The sequence below is a fragment of the Brachyhypopomus gauderio genome, chromosome 4 (genome assembly GCF_052324685.1).
Source record: "Brachyhypopomus gauderio isolate BG-103 chromosome 4, BGAUD_0.2, whole genome shotgun sequence".
In the NCBI taxonomy this organism is placed as follows: Eukaryota; Metazoa; Chordata; class Actinopteri; order Gymnotiformes; family Hypopomidae; genus Brachyhypopomus; species Brachyhypopomus gauderio.
The window spans coordinates 34861310-34879752 of NC_135214.1; the positions used below are offsets into that span (position 1 = coordinate 34861310).

An 18443-nucleotide genomic window follows, 5' to 3' on the forward strand; every position below is an offset into this window, starting at 1 on the left:
CAAAATAGTTTATACTGTTACAACAAAAGCTGCCATTGACAACCAGAATAATTGGAATTAAAAAGTAATAATTTCTATCAATACATTTAATGTCCCAAATACATACATAAATATTCACAAATATAATCTGTATGCTTCAGAGAGTAAAAACAGCAAAAAAAAAGCTCAGGAATGATCAAGTTTAGAATCAATTTGTGAAGAAAAAAAAGAAAACAGCTAATACTGATTCCTAAGAACATTCACCTACACATCAGAGCGCAGAGGAAATGTAACATGTATCTTGCTATAGAATATTACAGTACTTTAAAAGTGTATAAAAATAGAGTCTTTGGAGACTTTGGTTTGAATTTTTTTTGTTTTTTTTTTCTTTTCTTCTTCCCCTCAAATAACTGTTCCGTTGGTCTAGCTGATCCATGTGGTGGTTTTCTCCCTTTCAGTGACATATCCGTGACGTCATCTCTTTCTGTTTGGACAGTAAAATAGGGAGCGGTTCAGTTTCTCCAGCATCATGTGCCAGTGTCAAACACATGCACATCAAACAAAACAGCTACAGTACACAGCTAAACACACCTGACCATGCAAACATACTTTCTCCTTTCACATCCTCCGTCCATTATGGTTGGTTTCTGTTTGTGAGACAGACAGGCTCCGCCGCAGGTGGCCGTGACCACCACCGCGAGCTCTGTGCAACACCTCACAAACACACGGCCGACTGGATGGGGATCAGTAACAGGATCTGATGGTGTCACCTGATCCTACAGATTGGGTTCTATGGCCACAGGGCTACAGGAGCGAGATACCTGCTCACCCGCTAGAGAATTGGCAGCAAGACGGAGCGAGACGCACACTTGGCGGAGAGTGACGCGTGTGGTCACTCTCCAAAGCATGGGTATAGGCCGAGTGAGAGGACGGGTAAAGGCGTGGGTGGGGTGTGGGTGGGTGTCCAGCTGTGTGCGCTGCAGGTTTCTCATTAAGGTCAGGTGAGGAACAGGTGGAGTGGAAATTCTGTGCACTGTCATTGTGACATCATTCCTAATTAGAACATGCTGCTCCACAGTGGATTGGTCAGATGCCTCCCTGCCCCTCCCTGGTAACCTTCCCTGTAGATACGTCCTTTGCATATTTAAATAGGAATGTACAAATGCAGACAAAACAGAGGTGATGTGATGCAGTCACTCGACCCGTCTTCCCAACACACACACACACACACACACACACACACACACACACACACACACACACACACACACACACACTCACCAGTGGTTCCAGCTCCTTGTGGTCTATAAGGTTGAATTCATTAATGAAGTAGTAGAAGTGCTTGTAGCAGGTGTTGACATGGGCTTCAGCTCCCATCTGACTGACACGGTCAAAATGGTGAATGTACACATGAACAAACACTCGAAAGAGGCGTGATAGGATCTTCTTGGCGACCTGGATGAAGGTCTTAGGGAAGGGAGTACCTGCCGAAAAATGACCAGACATGGTGAGGTGTGGTGAGACATGGTGAGGTGTGGTGAGACATGGTGAGGTGTGGTGAGACATGGTGAGGTGTGGTGAGACATGGTGAGGTGTGGTGAGACATGGTGAGGTGTGGCCTCTCACTCTTCACAGCACAAGGTCTGAAGTTAAGCGGTGAATTAAGGTGTGAGAGGAAACATTACTGCAGTAACTAAACTAGCAACAAAATCAAGTGTGTTTTTCACAGTGGCATCTGGGTCAGACGTATTGTAGATCTGTGCAGCTATTTTCTTAATGTATATAACTGCTATTGGCCGACAGTAGCAAATCTACATGTAATGAGGGTTTAATAAATGCATGTTCCTTAAACTGAAGCTGCATGCTAAATATCAGCGAGTCTGATGCTAACCTGATCAAGTTCAGTGAGTGGTTCTATGCCAACATGCTAAACTTCATCGAGTTATTCCATGCTAACCTGATACATTTCAGTGAGTATCTATGTCACCACTATAAACTTCAGCAAGTTCTTCTATGCTAAGCTGCTAAACCTCAATGTGTTCCGTCCTAACATTGTGTGTGTCTAGCAGTCACACAGTGTTTATGGCCCTACTAGAGCTGTGCAAACGCAGCACCTAGACCCTAACTAACATGCACGTCGGTGAACACACACAACACTCTGGTGGTTAAATGTGGTTAATGTCCCTGACGACATCATTAGACTTCCTGTCAGCAATTGCACCAAACAGAGCAGCTCATCTGAGACACACCATGACACACACAATCTATTCAAAGAACAAGGTGAATATTTCCACTGCTCCTGATCTCAGACCGCAGCGCAGACATGGGCAATAAAGTCCAGGTCACAACACACTAAGAAACAAACATACAGGTTTAATCAGTGTCTTTCATGTGTTTGTGTGATTTCTCCATAGCAAACTGATGAAGATTCGTAAAAGTTGGCGATCTGCGGGGGGTAAGGCAAGGAAAGATCCATGCGCAGGTATTTATATCGCAGAGAGCGAAGGGCGACGGCTGGAGGAGTGTGAGGGTCGAGAGATGCCATGAGGTGGTTGAGGGGCAGGCCGGAAAATGGCCACACACACGGTTACATACATATACCAAACATGGTTAGGATTTTAAGATTCAACACACGTGAATGTTTTATTAATCAGGATCCTTCTCACTTGTGAAACAATTCTTTAAAAATGGCCAATTATTTTTTTACGCCAGTGTTTCTGAATAATATATGAACTGTTTTTGTGTGGAGCTGTAATAGCTAAATAAATCACATCAATACATTGATAAAAAGGTAAAATGACTTCCTTTACTGTTTTAGGTCAAGCTTATGAAAGAACTTGTGTTCTAGAGGCATGAAGGATGATAAAACTGCAGAAGTGACTGAACTATACAGAGAAACCTTGTGCTACGGAAAAACAAAGGGGCCACACATTTATATCTCTCTTAAGATAGCTTTGTGCAGTGTGAAAAAAATCACAATGGCACAGATAAAAATATGTAAATTCCCTGTTTGTTCAATAAGAGTGAGAAGGTGCTGCCCTGGTTCTGACCGCGTAAGCCAGCTCAACAGGTCTGAACGTCAACACAAGTGTCTGACCCGAGTCCTTACCGACGTTAGTGGGGAAGATCTGTTCGTTGTTGATCTGCACCTCGATCCAGTCCATCAGCAGGCTCATGTATTTGGGTGCCGGGAGCGCAGTGGGCCGCCGGTACCTCTGCTCGTCCTGCCAGCGGTACTCGTACTTGGGCCCACCAGACATGACGGGGCACGTCTGGTCCGTGCAGGAGTCGCTGATGGTGCCGTAGATGAGGTTGATGCGGTTGAAGAAGTCGACCACGTGCACGGCCACCCAGTCGTTGAGGTCCTCGCCGTGGGGCAGCTGGACCGCCAGTTTCAGGTCCAGCCCGGCATTCAGGGATGCCTGCGCCTTCTTGTGCAGCTCAAAGCGCTGCGTGCCGGGCTCGAACTTGCGCTTGGGCCGGAACGTCCTGTCTTTATTGAAGACCTGTTTCAGGGCCATGGACATGACCAGACCGGCTGGGTTTAGGACAGCAACAAAAGGAGTTGGGGAGGGGGAGAGGGGGAGCAAAACAGCAATACAGACGCTGTTGCTAAGGACCTTCTGAGGGCAAGAGAGGGAGAGAGGGAGGAAGAGAGAGAGAGAGAGAGAGAGAGAGAGAGATTATATTTGGTCTTTCTATTCTCTTGTCCATTTAGCAATAATAAGACTAGAAGCAGGCGAGAAGCAGAACAGGGTTTCTTTGTGTGTGTGTGTGTCCCATTACTGAAATAGACACCTAATATACTAATTGACATTTTAACTGTTGGGTTCCTAGACTCGTTTCACGGGTGTCATACTGTCTATTGTATTAGTGACATGTTTATAGAAGTGGAAAATCCAACCTCTGCGAACAATGAGACGCAGTAAAACAGCTTTCTTTTGTGAAAACAAATGTCTGGTGGCACCTGAGGACCATGAGATAGGCCAAGAAACAGGACGTCAACAAAAACCGAACAAACTGAACGTGTTAAAAGGCCGAACTACCACAAGGCGTTAAAAGACCCGTGGAGTCGTATAAATCTAGATAATTCTCCGAATACCCGACCATGGTAAACTTCGTAAACGATACAGCAGCGTCTCGGGAATGTGAGGGGAATTTATTGCCCCGGGCTAAGTGACTTCCTGTTAGGCACCATAGGTGGTGCGTAGCCCCATGGGAGCACAACCCATCCATCTGTAATTGCGCTAAAGTGTAGCGCACACAGCAACTAGGCAGAAAGAAGGATAACTTATTTACACTGAAAATCAATCGTATCCATTTCAGCAACAGGCTGCTGTAGCCCAGGGCGCCATGGACCGTGTAAGCGAAACAAACTCTTGAGCTCGCGGCTGGCTTTCGTGACGACAACCAAACCGCGAAGACGAGAAGAAAATTACTTTAAAAAAATCTAAACTGCACTTTTTACAAAACGCTACAATTTTCTCAGAAACAAGCGACACTCTTGCCGTTTTCGTCTACTGCACGTTGCCTGTGGAACTTGAAATAAACTTACCGACGAGCCCGGATACTTTCTTGTTCCGCTTTGATGTGAACCGCCTTTTTGTAACGACGCGTAAAGCACCGCATTAACCGACTATATGGAGATAGTTTCACGCTTAAAACTACATTATGCTTGAGCCCAAATTCCAATTGCGTAATTATGAGCACGGCTGCTACTCTGTAATAATTATTATCGTTAGTCTACTGAGGAAAGTGGAGAGAAACCCCTCCCTGCTGAACACGGGCCGCTTCCTCTCGCCACACGTCGCCACACCCAGGTCTGCTCGCTCAGGAAACTTCAGACTTATCTTAGATATCGAAAGCTTCACGCCAAAGAGACTGGGGACAAACAGATGTTCAGGCGTGGGGAATAACGCTAAATGACTTTATCAAGCAAAACAGAAAAAAATTAAACGGATGTTTTTCACATACGTTTCCATATCGTCTTTGTAGCGGTTACCTGCAGTCACCTGCGTGTGTTCAAAGCTTTTTGGTGCGTTGAAACGCTTCACACAAGTTGTACTTATTGACTTTGCACGGTTTATTAAATGTGTAAATGAATAAATGAACAGCACACATTCACATAGAAGCAGTAGGCTACAACAGTCGACCTGAAAATACGTTATTGAGCTGTTGATTTCCACTGTCTCATCATTCTGATAAACGTTTTTGAATGGAAGAGGGAGGTCTTCTCCCGTCTGCCAAACATCAGACTCAAAAGAGCTTCCAGAAGTTCATAAGAATAGCACTCTCACTGTACAGCTACGGTAAACATGACACACAAAACACAAAGCAAATGCAAGAGAAAATGAACTCACTTCTCATTAAACATCATTATGTCATCATCATTAAAGAGAACGTGATAGAAATATGTAGGGGATAAAATATACATTGATAAAGAAGCAAAAAAAAAAACAGGAAGTGGGAAGTGATTTTAGTTTTTGCTGTGAATGTCTCTACCCATCGGCCCCTGCTGCAGTCCTAGTCATGGTAGATCTGTTTTGTGTGTTTGTGTTTCACCTTCAGTATCACACACACATATGTGGGTGTGGCTACCTCTGCCTTCACGAACTGCGTGTCGGCCATGTTATAGCAGACTATAAAACTGTGAAGACACTGAGTTACGGGGCGCTGTGGTGTCAGAGTGAGCCCAGCTCTTGCTAGGCGGCGGGTTTCTCCTGCTGTTCCTTTGGGTCAGTGGAGGCCTTCTTAGAGATGGAGTAATAGTAGGTTCTCATTTTCTCCTCCACTTGCACAAAGCTAGGCCTCTCTTCGTACCTGTAGAACAGAGAAATAACACAGTTCTTTCATATTGCTCTCAGTGGGGTATACAAACCAGCTGACACCTTGGATAGCATTTACAGAAGCTCTGCAGAACTGGTGTTTCAGCAGTGCTATAAAGGATTACAACCAAACCAAAACATACAGAGGCGTTGTTTGGTCAGTCTGCTGACCTCTGAGCTAACACTAGCCCAGGGGCAGTTTCAACATTTCCTCACTCGGTTTTGAGGGGTCATTGAGCGTGTATAGTGTGGCACTTCTGTGTAATTCATTAGTCATTGGAGTGAAGTTCACGCACTTGTAGATCCAGCATTCTTTCATCAGCTCGTACATCGGATCCGGGCAACCGGCAGGATTATCCATGCGACTCCCGGACTGTATAAAGCTGATCACCTCGGGACCCTTCATTTTCTGTACAGTGCAAAGCAAGTGTAGGGTGGAACGTCAACAAACAGGCAGATGTCTGGAAGTCACGTTTTTGTTTGTCAAGGGTGACTGTCGTTTGTGGCTTGGGAAATGACAGAGTGAGTTGCTCCGTGGGGATGTGCAGCTGTACCTTGTACGGTTTCCCCCCATATGAGAAGGCCTCCCACATGGTGATCCCAAAACTCCACACATCACCTTTGCTGGAAAACTTGTGGAAGTTGATGCATTCTGGGGCGTACCACTTCAGTGGCCATTTTCCTAATGTGCGTGCCTAAACATACAACACACACACACACACACACACACACACACACACACACACACACACACACACACACACACACAACGGTGGTCTTTAATTTTGTTTTCAACCCAGAGGCAGACACACATATACACACAAACACAGAAAACCACACAAATCTACATAGATCTCTTCACAGTGGCTGTGGGACTTTGTGGTCTGTGACATAGAACTAGAAAAGCAGCAAAAATAACAGCAACCCATTGTGCGCATGCACGCACACACACACACGCACACACACACACACACACACACACACATACACACACACACACACACACACACTCATGCATAGGCTGGGTTTTTTCCTACCTTATAATAGTTGTCATCTGCCCCAAGTGCCTTCGAGAGGCCAAAGTCACTGATTTTGGCGTAGTGCTGATTGACTAGTAGCACATTACGAGCTGCCAGATCTCTGTGCACAAAATTCTTTTCTTCCAAATACTTCATCCCCAGTGAGACCTGGTGCATCAGCTCTACGACGTTTTCCACTGGGACCTGGTCTCTGGAACCACACACACACACACACACACACACACACACACACACACACACACACACACACACACACACACACACACACACACACACACAATTACAACAAGTTACAATTAGAACTTGCTCATAAGAAGAAGGGAAACAGGAAGAGAGAATAAAGGGTTACAGTATTGGTTACAGTATCTGTTTATTCATTCAGATAATTTTACATTCAAAAACAGGGAAAAGGTTTAGCAAGAGGCACACAAGTATGTGTTTAATTGAATGTTATTATGGTGACCAGTGTCGGCCAGAAGAGGATGGGTTCCCCCCCTGAGTCTTGGTTCCTCTCAAGGTTTCTTCTTCATGCCCTTAAGAAGTTTTTCCTTGCCACTGTTGCCCTTTGCTTGTTCCCTGGGGGCTTGGACTCAGACACTTGTAAAGCTGCTTTGTAACAACTGTTGTAATTTAAATGTAAATACATTTTTATTGATGAATTGTTTGAATTCACTAAGCCCCTACGTTTCAGTTTATAATAACATCTGGATTCATGTCGGGCAAACTTACTGTATACAAAAAACTTCTCTGCATAATTATTTGTTAGCCTTGATGAAAGATAAATACAGTCAAGTGAGGTCCTTTGTTTGCCATACACACAGATTGTCCAGGACTGTCATACACTGAAATGTTTGTGATGAAGCTCAGGAAGAAGCCATTTTCTTATTATACTGTTGCCTTTATTTCCTGTACAAGCCTCCATAGGCTGTGGGCTGTGTGCCAACCAGAGTAAGTTATGCCCGGCGCTTCTCCACACGTTTATTTCATTAAAAATTAACGCTTCAGTATTGATAAAAAATTGTTGGCTAGTTAAATGTGTTTAATTAGTGGTTAGGAGTATGGCTAATGTCTTTGGTGTGGTCCTTTTGGTTGTCCCCCCCCGAGGAGGACATGTTTGACCCACATTAGTTTGGGTTTCAGTCTTCTGCCATTGCACTTGTGTAATAAAGACACTGCGTGTTTGCAACTGATGGTGTGAGGGCGGGTGGGTTCTTACTTCTTGCCCGAGAGGAACTTGTTGAGGGGTCCGGCGGGTGCCATCTCCATCACCAGCATGAGAGCCTCCGCCTGACACAGGCCGATCATGCGTACGATGTAGGGGTTGTCCAGCTGGTGCATGATCTCAGCCTCACGCATCATCTCGTCCCTAACCGCCTTCTCGTTCTCACTCTTCAGCACCTTGATGGCCACGTCGATGTGCTTGCTAAAAGAGAGACAGACAGACAGACAGAGAGAGAGAGAGAGAGAGAGAGACAGGCAGAGGTGTGAGACATAGGAAAAGGGAAAGAGCGATTGCTTTGCAGTTGTGAGGGTGTTCAGCGTTGTTGCATATGGCCTCAGCAAAAGTGCAAATGCAATGAGATTTTCACTGCAGTCAGTGTAACTGAGACAGAGGCAACCACAGCATGGGGCAGGGGTATCTGTGTAGGGGTAAGAGGTCACAGGGGTATCTGTACAGGGGTAAGAGGTCACAGGGGTATCTGTACAGGGGTAAGAGGTCACAGGGGTATCTGTGTAGGGGTAGGAGGCCACAGGGGTATCTGTGTAGGGGTAGGAGGCCACAGGGGTATCTGTACAGGGGTAAGAGGTCACAGGGGTATCTGTGTAGGGGTAAGAGGCCACAGGGGTATCTGTGTAGGGGTAGGAGGCCACAGGGGTATCTGTACAGGGGTAAGAGGTCACAGGGGTATCTGTGTAAGGGTAAGAGGCCACAGGGGTATCTGTGTAGGGGTAAGAGGCCACAGGGGTATCTGTGTAGGGGTAAGAGGCCACAGGGGTATCTGTGTAGGGGTACGAGGCCACAGGGGTATCTGTGTAGGGGTACGAGGCCACAGGGGTATCTGTGTAGGGGTAAGAGGCCACACATTGACAGAGTTGGGCACAAATGCAAGGAGATCATAGCAACACTGGTTCACACCAATAATACCTTACCTCTTCATCTTGTAAACGCCTTTCTTCACGGAGCCGAAGTTCCCTGATCCGAGCTCCACCTCGTCCACCATCAGCTTCTCGCGTTTGATGAAGAGCGTCTTCTCCTGGAGCTCCTTCGGGTCAGCATACGGACTGACAAACTCATCACTGTCCATGGGCAGAGCCTGCCGCCCTGCAGGTAGTGGGGTCGGGATCTTGCAGGCTCCAGGAACTGAAAATAATAATAATAATAATAATAATAATAATAATAATGAGAATAAGAAGGAGAAGATAATGATGATACATTCCTCAAGTACAAGTCCCCCCCCCCCCCCACAATAACCTTAAAGTAAATCACCAAAACAATCAACAGACTTTTGCGTACATTCCAAAACACAAAAAACACAGGTAGAAATTGTCACGTGTATATTGACGCCTTACAGTAAATATTGTAGTGACGCCATCTCACCTTCAGGGGGCGGCGTGTAGCCATTACCTCTCGGCCTCCTCTGAAAAGTAACACAGGCACGTTCAGTTTTCATAGACTATTTATGGTGAGATACAGGACATGAAGGAAATGTTTCTGACACTTACCCATGACGGCACTGTTGGAGTCTCTAAAGACAAAACAGAGCCGTGTTTAGTTTCATGTCAGTCATTCATAAAATGACCATGTCCTAAAGGTTTCTGTCCGATTTAATATCCCCACTTTAGCGTCCCTGATAATTGGCTATGAAAACAGTGAAATATAGAGCATAATGTCCCTAGAGTTGGGATGTGGTACCACCCACGGTCTTCCTGGTGTATCCAAGTGTTATGGACAAAATTTTATATTTTCCCTTTTTGATTCAGGGCAAGCAAAGTGCACAGCACAAGTACTAAAAAATCAAGAATAATCTTTATTTAAAATAATGTATTCTTATAAACAGAGGTGGGCATTCCAGATTCAGAAAATCAAAGTCCTGACCAGGATCTTGCTCAGGCTTCCAGGATTGTGTTGATTCCACTAATTTTACCTGCCACTAATTAGAAAATCCAGCAAGCTTGAGTAAAATCCTGGGAAGGACTTTTACTTTCTGAACCTGGAATGTTCACCTCTGGCTATAAACAACAAACAGTTCAAGTTATTTGCCTAGATGGCTATATTAGTCTGCTAATACTCAAATAGTTTCACATAGGGGGACTCGCTAAGTCTAATTGGCTTACTTGAATGCTCTCACCATTTCTCCCTATTGGCTGATCTTATTACTCTCACCTACACTTAATACCTCTATGCCATCCTGTGTAACGCTGATCTTATGTGACTCCTCACCCTGAGAAATCTTCAGTTATTTCAGTGGGTATCACATATGGGCTCGTGGTGTCTGCCTTTTCTCTGGGTCAGAACGGAACATGTTTCTTTTACAATGTGCTTGTGTTAGCATACAGCAGAATGTCTTCTCTGAGATGTCTGGCCCTGAACTACTATACCCAAAGTGCATAGAAATTTGTCAATTTTTAATCATATTTTAATACTATATTATTGATTATTCTAACTATAATATATAGAATATATATTATATATTCTAATTCCCCTCCACGATCATGTCGATCATACTGCTACTGTCTGAACAGATGAAGATACAACCTTTTCACTGCTGATTTGTTCACACTGATTTATTACGTGTCGTAAGGGTGCAGTGTTATTAATAGCCTGTGTATCATATTAATAAATGCCCCTACATATGTCTATTTTTATGTGAGGGTTAGTAACGCTTGGTGTCAGTTGCACTCGTATTAAATGCATCATAAGATTTGCACTGGTACAGGCGACACAAGCGTTATTAAGAGAAATATGTGCATCGTTATCTAAGTGAATAATGTAAATGAATATACAGGAGGGTGTACATACGGTTTGCACAGTTCTGGTTCATACAGGCCTCACGAAGTAATGTGACCAAGCCATCAGGTTTCATCTTCAAATACTCCACCAGCTGTGACAGAAGAACCAACATAGGAAAAACCAATTATAGAAATGATTAAGTATATAATACAGAATTACAGGATTATATCACACTTCACACGTTACAGGCCTCTCCATAGCACCGTTTAACAATCTGCAGTCATTTCATACTCATTTGGGATTAAATAAAACAAGCAGGGTTTTATAGGGGCATGTAGCTATGCAAACATACTTGCCACACAGTGTCAAATTTGGTCCCTTCTGGCATGGAGTATTTGCCAGATTTATCGTGCAGGATTCGGTAGTGGTAGGCTGTTTTTCCATACATCACCGACAGTGCAAAGGTACCCGACTCATCGCGTTCTCGTACCCTAGAGAGAGGAAAACATCCTGTGTAAAACTATTGCCCACAAATGGCATGAAACTGTGTTTCACAGAATATCTATCAAATACCTAGTCTATTAATAGCATACTAGATCATTTTCTAGAAAAACCGCTATGTTACTATAAGGATCTCTCAGTCAACCCAGTTCATCACATAATCTTTTCCGAATGCAGCTGGAATTAATATTAAATTATATTCAATACATGTTTATGTTTGTTCTTTGGGATTTTTACTGAACACGTGTGCGTTAACCTTTAAAGAGAATGTTGAAAATAATTAGTTTACTATCTTGATTCTTTCCATGCTGATTCTTTAGGAAAGGTCTTGTGCGCCAGATGCTTTAGGTAAAAATGTGCTGCTCGAGGTGATCGCCACTTTTCTAGGCCAAAAGGTTTTTACTGTAAGGCGTGATGTATTTCACAAATTCACACAGGCCTATATGTTCCATTCCTTATTGCAAAACATAAAATGTACAATTTACAATTTATTCCCACAGCCTTAGATGACTAGCTCACTAATCACATGGTATAGCCAACACTACATATAAAATTAGAACATATATTCAGATGTATTTAAAGATGTATAGAAACCCATAATGCGCAGCTGCACCTAGAGTATATAAATATCTGACTGAACAGACAGCCGGGCCAAACGTGCGGATTCACTCACAGGAACTTTCCGTCTGGCTGGGATCCGCTGTAGAGACGTCTTTCTCCCTCTGTGCGGGTGATTTTGCCGTGGTACCAAGCCATCTTCTCGTGGGCCGTGGTGGCGATCAGCTTCTCCAGCTGAGGAGCCTGGCTCATGATGGCCTGTTCCATGGCCTCGGCCTCCACACGGCAAATCACAGGCATGTTATTTTCATGTTATTTTAAATCAGTGACATATGGCTAAGATAAAAATACCATTTAACCATTTGCTGGTCTTGACAAGCTGGATCTTTTTTTAAAATAAAAATTTCAGATAAAGGCAGAACATATTTTGTTCTGAAAATATGCAAAAATAAATAACTAAATGAAAAAAACAAAACACATACAAACACACAAACACACAGTGTATTTAAACTCTGAAATTGTGCTCTTTGGTCAGACCGGCTTTTGTGTCAATGCATCATAAATGTATTTACTGAGTTGTATTACTGTAATATTGCATGGTATAGCTGTATTACTGTAATATTGTATGGTATTGCTGTATTATTGTATTATTATTATTAATAATATTGTGTGTAATATTGTGTGGTGTTGCTGTATTACTGTGATAATATTGTGTGTAATATTGTGTGGTGTTGCTGTATTACTGTAATATTGTGTGTAATATTGTATGGTATTGCTGTATTATTGTAATATTGTGTGTAATATTGTGTGGTGTTGCTGTATTACTGTGATGATATTGTGTGTAATATTGTAGTCCTGCTCCTTCACCTCCAGGTTCCAGGTCTGCCTCACATATTCCCGGAGCATGTTGTCCCTGAGGCTGTCGAACACTCCGGGTTTGATGGGCTGCTCGGGCGGCCGCAGGCAGGGCTTCCGTAGGGTGCACACCAGCCCGTCAGCGTCCTTGCTGTAGAACTCGCAGAGCTCGGCGGGCCCGCAGTGGGGCTTGCCGCCCGAGATGCAGTAGGTGCCGTTGAGCTGCTTCTCCACGGGGTAGTGGTAGAACTCCAGGTTCCAGATGAGGGAGAGCACGTAGCCACCCAGGCTGCGCAGACACTGGCGCAGCAGGAAGAGGCCGTCGGACATGCCCGCTAGCTTCAGGTGCTGCTCGGCCTCCGAGCGGCTGATGCTGCCGTAGAAGAAGGGCAGGTCGGTGGCGGGGTCGATCATGACGAGTCCGGGTGAAGGCCCGAGGGTGGAGCGATGGGTGGTGGGGGCAGCGGTGCAGGAGATGGAGACTCCTGTGACTACATTAGAGACGGTGAGAGAGATGGAGTTCAACTGATGCCCTTCAGCTGTGCCATGTTACGCTACACTGAAGGTGGGAAAAGATTTAACTCTCTGTTTGACTCATCTACACAAGTTACACACGCACACAGTCACAGACACACAGACACAGACACACACACACACACACACACACACACACACACACACACACACATACACACAGTGAATATCAATGTTCTCTTGCTACTATGTTTGCATAACCCTTCTGTGGTTAACAGGGCTGAAAAACTCCTGCTGTGTGTGGAGTGAACTGTGGGAGTGCAGCAGTGTGCACAGTCCTGACAGGGGCTGGAGTGTTGCTCTGCTGCGGGAACACACTCTCCGATGTGTGAACACACTCTCCACTGCGAGAACACACTCTCTGATGTGTGAACACACTCTCTGCTGTGTGAACACGCTTTCCGCTGTGTGAACACACTCTCTGCTGCGGGAACACACTCTCTGCTGTAGGAACACACTCTCTGCTGCGAGAACACACTCTCTGCTGTGTGAACACACTCTCTGCTGTGTGAACACACTCTCTGCTGTGGAAACACACTCTCTGCTGTGGAAACACACTCTCTGCTGTGTGAAAACACTCTCTGCTGCGAGAACACACTCTCTACTGTGTGAACACACTCTCTGCTGTAGGAACACACTCTCTGCTGTGTGAACACACTCTCCGCTGCGGGAACACACTCTCTGCTGTAGGAACACACTCTCTGCTGTAGGAACACACTCTCTGCTGCGAGAACACACTCTCTGCTGTGTGAACACACTCTCTGCTGTGGGAACACACTCTCCGCTGCGGGAACACACTCTCTGCTGTGTGAACACACTCTCACCTGCTGGAACACACTCTCCACTGTGGGAACACACTCTCTCCTGCTGGAACACACTCTCTACTGAGGGAACACACTCTCCACTGTGGGAACACACTGTCTACTGAGGGAACACACTCTCTCCTGCTGGAACACACTCTCTACTGAGGGAACACACTCTCTCCTGCTGGAACACACTCTCTACTGAGGGAACACTCTCTCCTGCTGGAACACACTCTCTACTGAGGGAACACTCTCTCCTGCTGGAACACACTCTCTACTGAGGGAACACACTCTCTCCTGCTGGAACACACTCTCTACTGAGGGAACAAATTCTCCGGTACCCGTTTGAGCTCATCCTGCCCACAACAGGAAGTCAACACACATCCTTCCCCTCCCCCTCTGATCTCATCTACACTCAGCCACAGGTGCTGGTGCACTGCAAACGTTAATGACCACTACCGAATGACGCCGTGATCTATGAGAAACACACTCGATCTAGCGGGATCGATAACAATCCCACTAGGAAGAAGATGGTGACCTCAGCTGAACTCTTGATGTGTCAAGTGTCAAGCATTTTATCTGATAGTTTCTACATTACCGTAAAGTCATGAAGTCAAGCTCAGTAGAATACTGAAGGCAACAGGATGTGTGAAAGAGAATTCACAACAAACACCAACAATTCTAAATACATAAGACACAGAAACACATTACTAACATATCCATGTGAAGTGAAATAATTTTTATTTTTTTTTCACCCAAAATTAAGCTTTTAAAAATATATATTAAACACCCAAAATTAAGTAATTTTTGTTGGCTGATTATGCCATGAAGCATTTGACATATTTAACTAAGAAAACTAACCTTTTCATGAGTCTTCTCCCTAAGGTGTGCTCAAGGTTTCTGCTGCTGTAACAGTTTAATGTCTGTGTTTACTCTAATATTTTCCTGTGTGTGGGTGGTGTACGGACTGTCAGAGATGAGGGTGGTGTTTTTTAGCAGTAACATCTTCCTTACACAGGCGTTTTCCAGTGTGACCTGTCAACCACATGCATAAGAAGTTCTAGGACCAGGACCACAAACTCTGGGCTCTGCTAGAACCATTTCCCAAGATGCTCTGCTTTCCAGCGTCACAGATGTTGGATCAAGGAATACACCAGAACATAAAGATGAGTGCTGTGAACACTTGGTCACCACACTCAAGCCCCCCCCCCCCCCCCCCCCCCCCCCCGTACATGTCCAGGGTGAGGGTTTGGTGTGTGGGTAGGAGGTATTCTTCTCTCAGCAAGGCCTCCCTGCATCACCTGTAAGTCCCACAAGGGTTACCTTACCACTTCCTGGACACAGTCACACCTGCCCGCAGGTCTACAGAGGACACCAGCACAGCAAAAGCCCCTCACACACACACACACACACACACACACACACACACACACTCCGACTATGTGCTCTAACTCACAGTAGGCCACAGCAAAGGGACCACGCATGTTTAAGGACAGCAAAGTGACAGTGAGTTGTTGACAACTCTGATGAGCATGTTCTGCCCCTGATCTACCCAACCCTGGTGGTCTCCGCCCCCTCATACATAATTCATCACAACCTCAGGCCTTGTCTTCTGCTTTTAAGAATCCTTAGAAGGGGCTTCTCTGATCTCACATCCAAAGTCTGTACACTTTAGATTCTGTTTTAGGACCAGATGAGTGTTGTGTGTAGATTATGTCCTGTCTCCTCTGTCTGCTCTGTGAGCATTTGTGTAGGTGGACGGGCCCCATTTTCCTGCATTCATATTCATAATGGAAAATGTTAGCTCTACTTTATCTTAAGTGAGCTACCATCTTGTGAATTCAAAAATTAGTCACTCTTTTGGTTTTTTCCCCTCTGTGTTCTTTTTCCTGAGACCTGTAGGATGAGTTGAGGTGAAAAGTGATCTCCTCTCAAACTACCCCTAACCCTAACCCTAACCCTACGCTATCCCTAACCCCTACTCCTACCCCTAACCCTACCCTTACCTCTACAGCTAACCCTAAACCCAAAGAATGGGCCCTAGTGACTTTGTGTGCATGTGCGGATGGAATGTGTACTGCTATAGCACCTCTGCCCTGTTTACACCCTGACAGTGGATCAATCTGTCTGGGTGCAGAGCAGAGATCATGAGAGAACTGCAACATCACTGCAACATCACTGCAAATTCAAACTTAGCAAAGTTGCACTCAAACTAGTAAATTTACATTCAAACCTAACAAATTTGCACTCACAGATTCAAGTAATTCTCAAACCTAGTAAAGTTAAAGTCAACCCTAGCAAAGTGACATTCAAACTTACACTAAAATCTACAAAAGGCTACTAAAGTTACACTCACACCTAGCAACGTTACACTGGAAACATCAAAGTTATAATATATACTGTTACTGTTAGCAAAGTTTCAGTCAGGAAAGTCGTAGTCAAAGTAGCAGAGACTGACTCAGAAACAGCCCAAACCACACTGTCGTCTATAAAAGACATGCTCATAAACACTAAGCTATTAGAAGAATTCATAGGACTAAAAATAACTGTCATACTTTAATACAATATTTTAATAAAATATACTGAAAACACCAGGTCTAATTTATCTAACGTCTAATGAGGATAGCATGCAGATATCTGGGAAGCATTCAAGAATATCTGTTTCCAGAAGACACCACAGTTTACGCATTGTGTACACTTTAATTGCTCTTCCTGCTCAGTACAAGAGTCTGCGATCTTGAGGTGTTTTTGTAGATAACAGTATGTTTATGTGAATAAAATGAAAACAAAGTTCTACGTTTTCACCGGGGAACTGTCTGCCAAGTTCTGTGCTGGTAGCATTTGGTTGGGTGGTCGCTCCGCTAAATCTACTGTCTCCCATGTCTCCTATTGTCTCCCATGTCTCCTACTGTGTCTCATGTTTCCTACTGTCTCCCATGTCTCCTACTGTGTCTCATGTTTCCTACTGTCTCCCATGTCTCCTACTGTGTTTCATGTCTCCTACTGTGTCTCCTGTCTCGCATGTCTCCCACATCTCCCATGTCTCCCACGTCTCCCATGTCTCCTACTGTGTCCCATGTCTCACGTCTCCCACGTCTCCCACTGTCTCTCATGTCTCCAATGCAGATTTAGAAGAAGGAGCAGGCCAATAAGTTTCAATCTGGACATTTTTTGTTGGCACGACATTGCGGTAAAATAGTCGCAGTAAAAATAACCTATAAAAATAACTGTACACAAGTATCCTGGGATTAGTAGCAATTTTAGAAAAGCAATTTTATTTAAAAATCCCAGCTTTTAGACATCTGTTCACTGGCACAGTTAGCATGTGTCAGTTTGGACCAAATCTGAGAGCACGACTTGCATCAACAGTTGCATTTACTGTATTACCGACTTTCTCTTTAGTCTAATAACAGTTTAATAGCCCCAAAGTATAACTGCTCTGTGCTGAATGGAAAAAAATCCGTCTCTAAGAATAGCAGTGCACCGCGGAAACCAAAAGCCTGTTTTTTTTCCAAGACATACAAGGCCATTAGTGCCACTGACCTCTGTCCTTTTAATCATTTCTATTCTTGTTGTGATTATTGTTCATTTTCCTAAGCCAACGTTGATTTGGGGCTCATATTTAGCTTTTTCCACAACTGTGTTGTGCTATGCTGGGGTATTTGGGGCCGGGAGAGAACACCGTAACTCGATCAAACCTCAGGGCTTCTGCTGCCGCTGGTACAGGACTTTATATTATCTGATATGAAAACTCAAATATATTAACTGGTATGAAGTGAGATATTTATGGAGTTATAAGTGCAGGGTAATTGCAGGGTTATCAAAATGACTTTGTATCGCTGCTGCAAACAACTTTGTGAGGGTACACGAGCATGCACGTGCTATCTTTCAGATTACCGAGACTAATAACTGTTTAATAATAAATGTTTTTTTGTGCGGAATGGGCTGAAAAGGATTTGTCTTTAAATGGAAACATAATTTCAAATCAGTTTGGGAGAACAAAAAAGTGCTTGCCAAACAGTTTTTCAGAGTATTCGACAGCTCTTAAAATTCAAATAAAATCTCCGTCTCTGAAGCCACAGCTGTTCTCTCAGTAGTGTTCTGTGATGGAAAAGATGTTTTTTGTCTTTCTTTGTTGTAGACTTTTCTTATAAAAGCAGCATTTCAGCAAGTCTTTTGTGTGCAATGTGATGCAGGATGCTAGAGGAAAATGCTACTCTTTACAGCAATACAGCAAAAACACAAATCAAAAACCCAATATGATCGACATGCAAATTTGGAATTTCGTGAAAAAGTATATAATTTAAAGACATTGTATGACCTGAAGTCAAAGCTAGTCATGATGTCACAGCCACCATTATACACAAACTAAATCCTTGAGATATAGAGTATCATA

The 18443-nt window shown here is 44.2% G+C and overlaps 2 protein-coding genes across 6 annotated transcripts in view; both read right to left on the reverse strand.

The window, feature by feature from the left end:
• Nucleotides 1–302: 302 nt before the first annotated feature.
• Nucleotides 303–4763, reverse strand: mob3a (MOB kinase activator 3A). Of its 2 annotated transcripts, none has more exons than XM_077004292.1 (4): nucleotides 4535–4763; nucleotides 3089–3599; nucleotides 1261–1463; nucleotides 303–463 (listed from the first exon to the last, which is right to left on the reverse strand). In XM_077004292.1, exons 2-4 carry the CDS (start codon nucleotides 3504–3506, stop codon nucleotides 434–436), a joined length of 651 nt encoding a protein of 216 aa, XP_076860407.1. In that variant the 5' UTR covers nucleotides 3507–3599; nucleotides 4535–4763; the 3' UTR covers nucleotides 303–433. The 2 variants fall into 2 exon arrangements, with proteins under 2 accessions (XP_076860407.1, XP_076860406.1); XM_077004291.1 differs by having other exon boundaries at nucleotides 3089–3602.
• Nucleotides 4764–4930: 167 nt separating this feature from the next.
• zap70 (zeta chain of T cell receptor associated protein kinase 70) overlaps nucleotides 4931–18443 on the reverse strand; it is a 23747-nt gene continuing 10234 nt past the window's right edge. For all 4 annotated transcript variants that reach the window (XM_077004289.1, XM_077004287.1, XM_077004288.1 and 1 more), the window contains 12 exons: nucleotides 12723–13201; nucleotides 11971–12131; nucleotides 11149–11287; nucleotides 10866–10947; nucleotides 9569–9591; nucleotides 9444–9483; nucleotides 8996–9206; nucleotides 8061–8267; nucleotides 6842–7034; nucleotides 6359–6499; nucleotides 6101–6213; nucleotides 4931–5799 (listed from right to left, as the gene is read on the reverse strand). In XM_077004289.1, the coding sequence (XP_076860404.1) occupies nucleotides 5682–5799; nucleotides 6101–6213; nucleotides 6359–6499; nucleotides 6842–7034; nucleotides 8061–8267; nucleotides 8996–9206; nucleotides 9444–9483; nucleotides 9569–9591; nucleotides 10866–10947; nucleotides 11149–11287; nucleotides 11971–12131; nucleotides 12723–13201 (1907 nt within the window). In that variant the 3' untranslated portion in view covers nucleotides 4931–5681. The remainder of the gene's footprint in view (nucleotides 5800–6100; nucleotides 6214–6358; nucleotides 6500–6841; nucleotides 7035–8060; nucleotides 8268–8995; nucleotides 9207–9443; nucleotides 9484–9568; nucleotides 9592–10865; nucleotides 10948–11148; nucleotides 11288–11970; nucleotides 12132–12722; nucleotides 13202–18443) is intronic.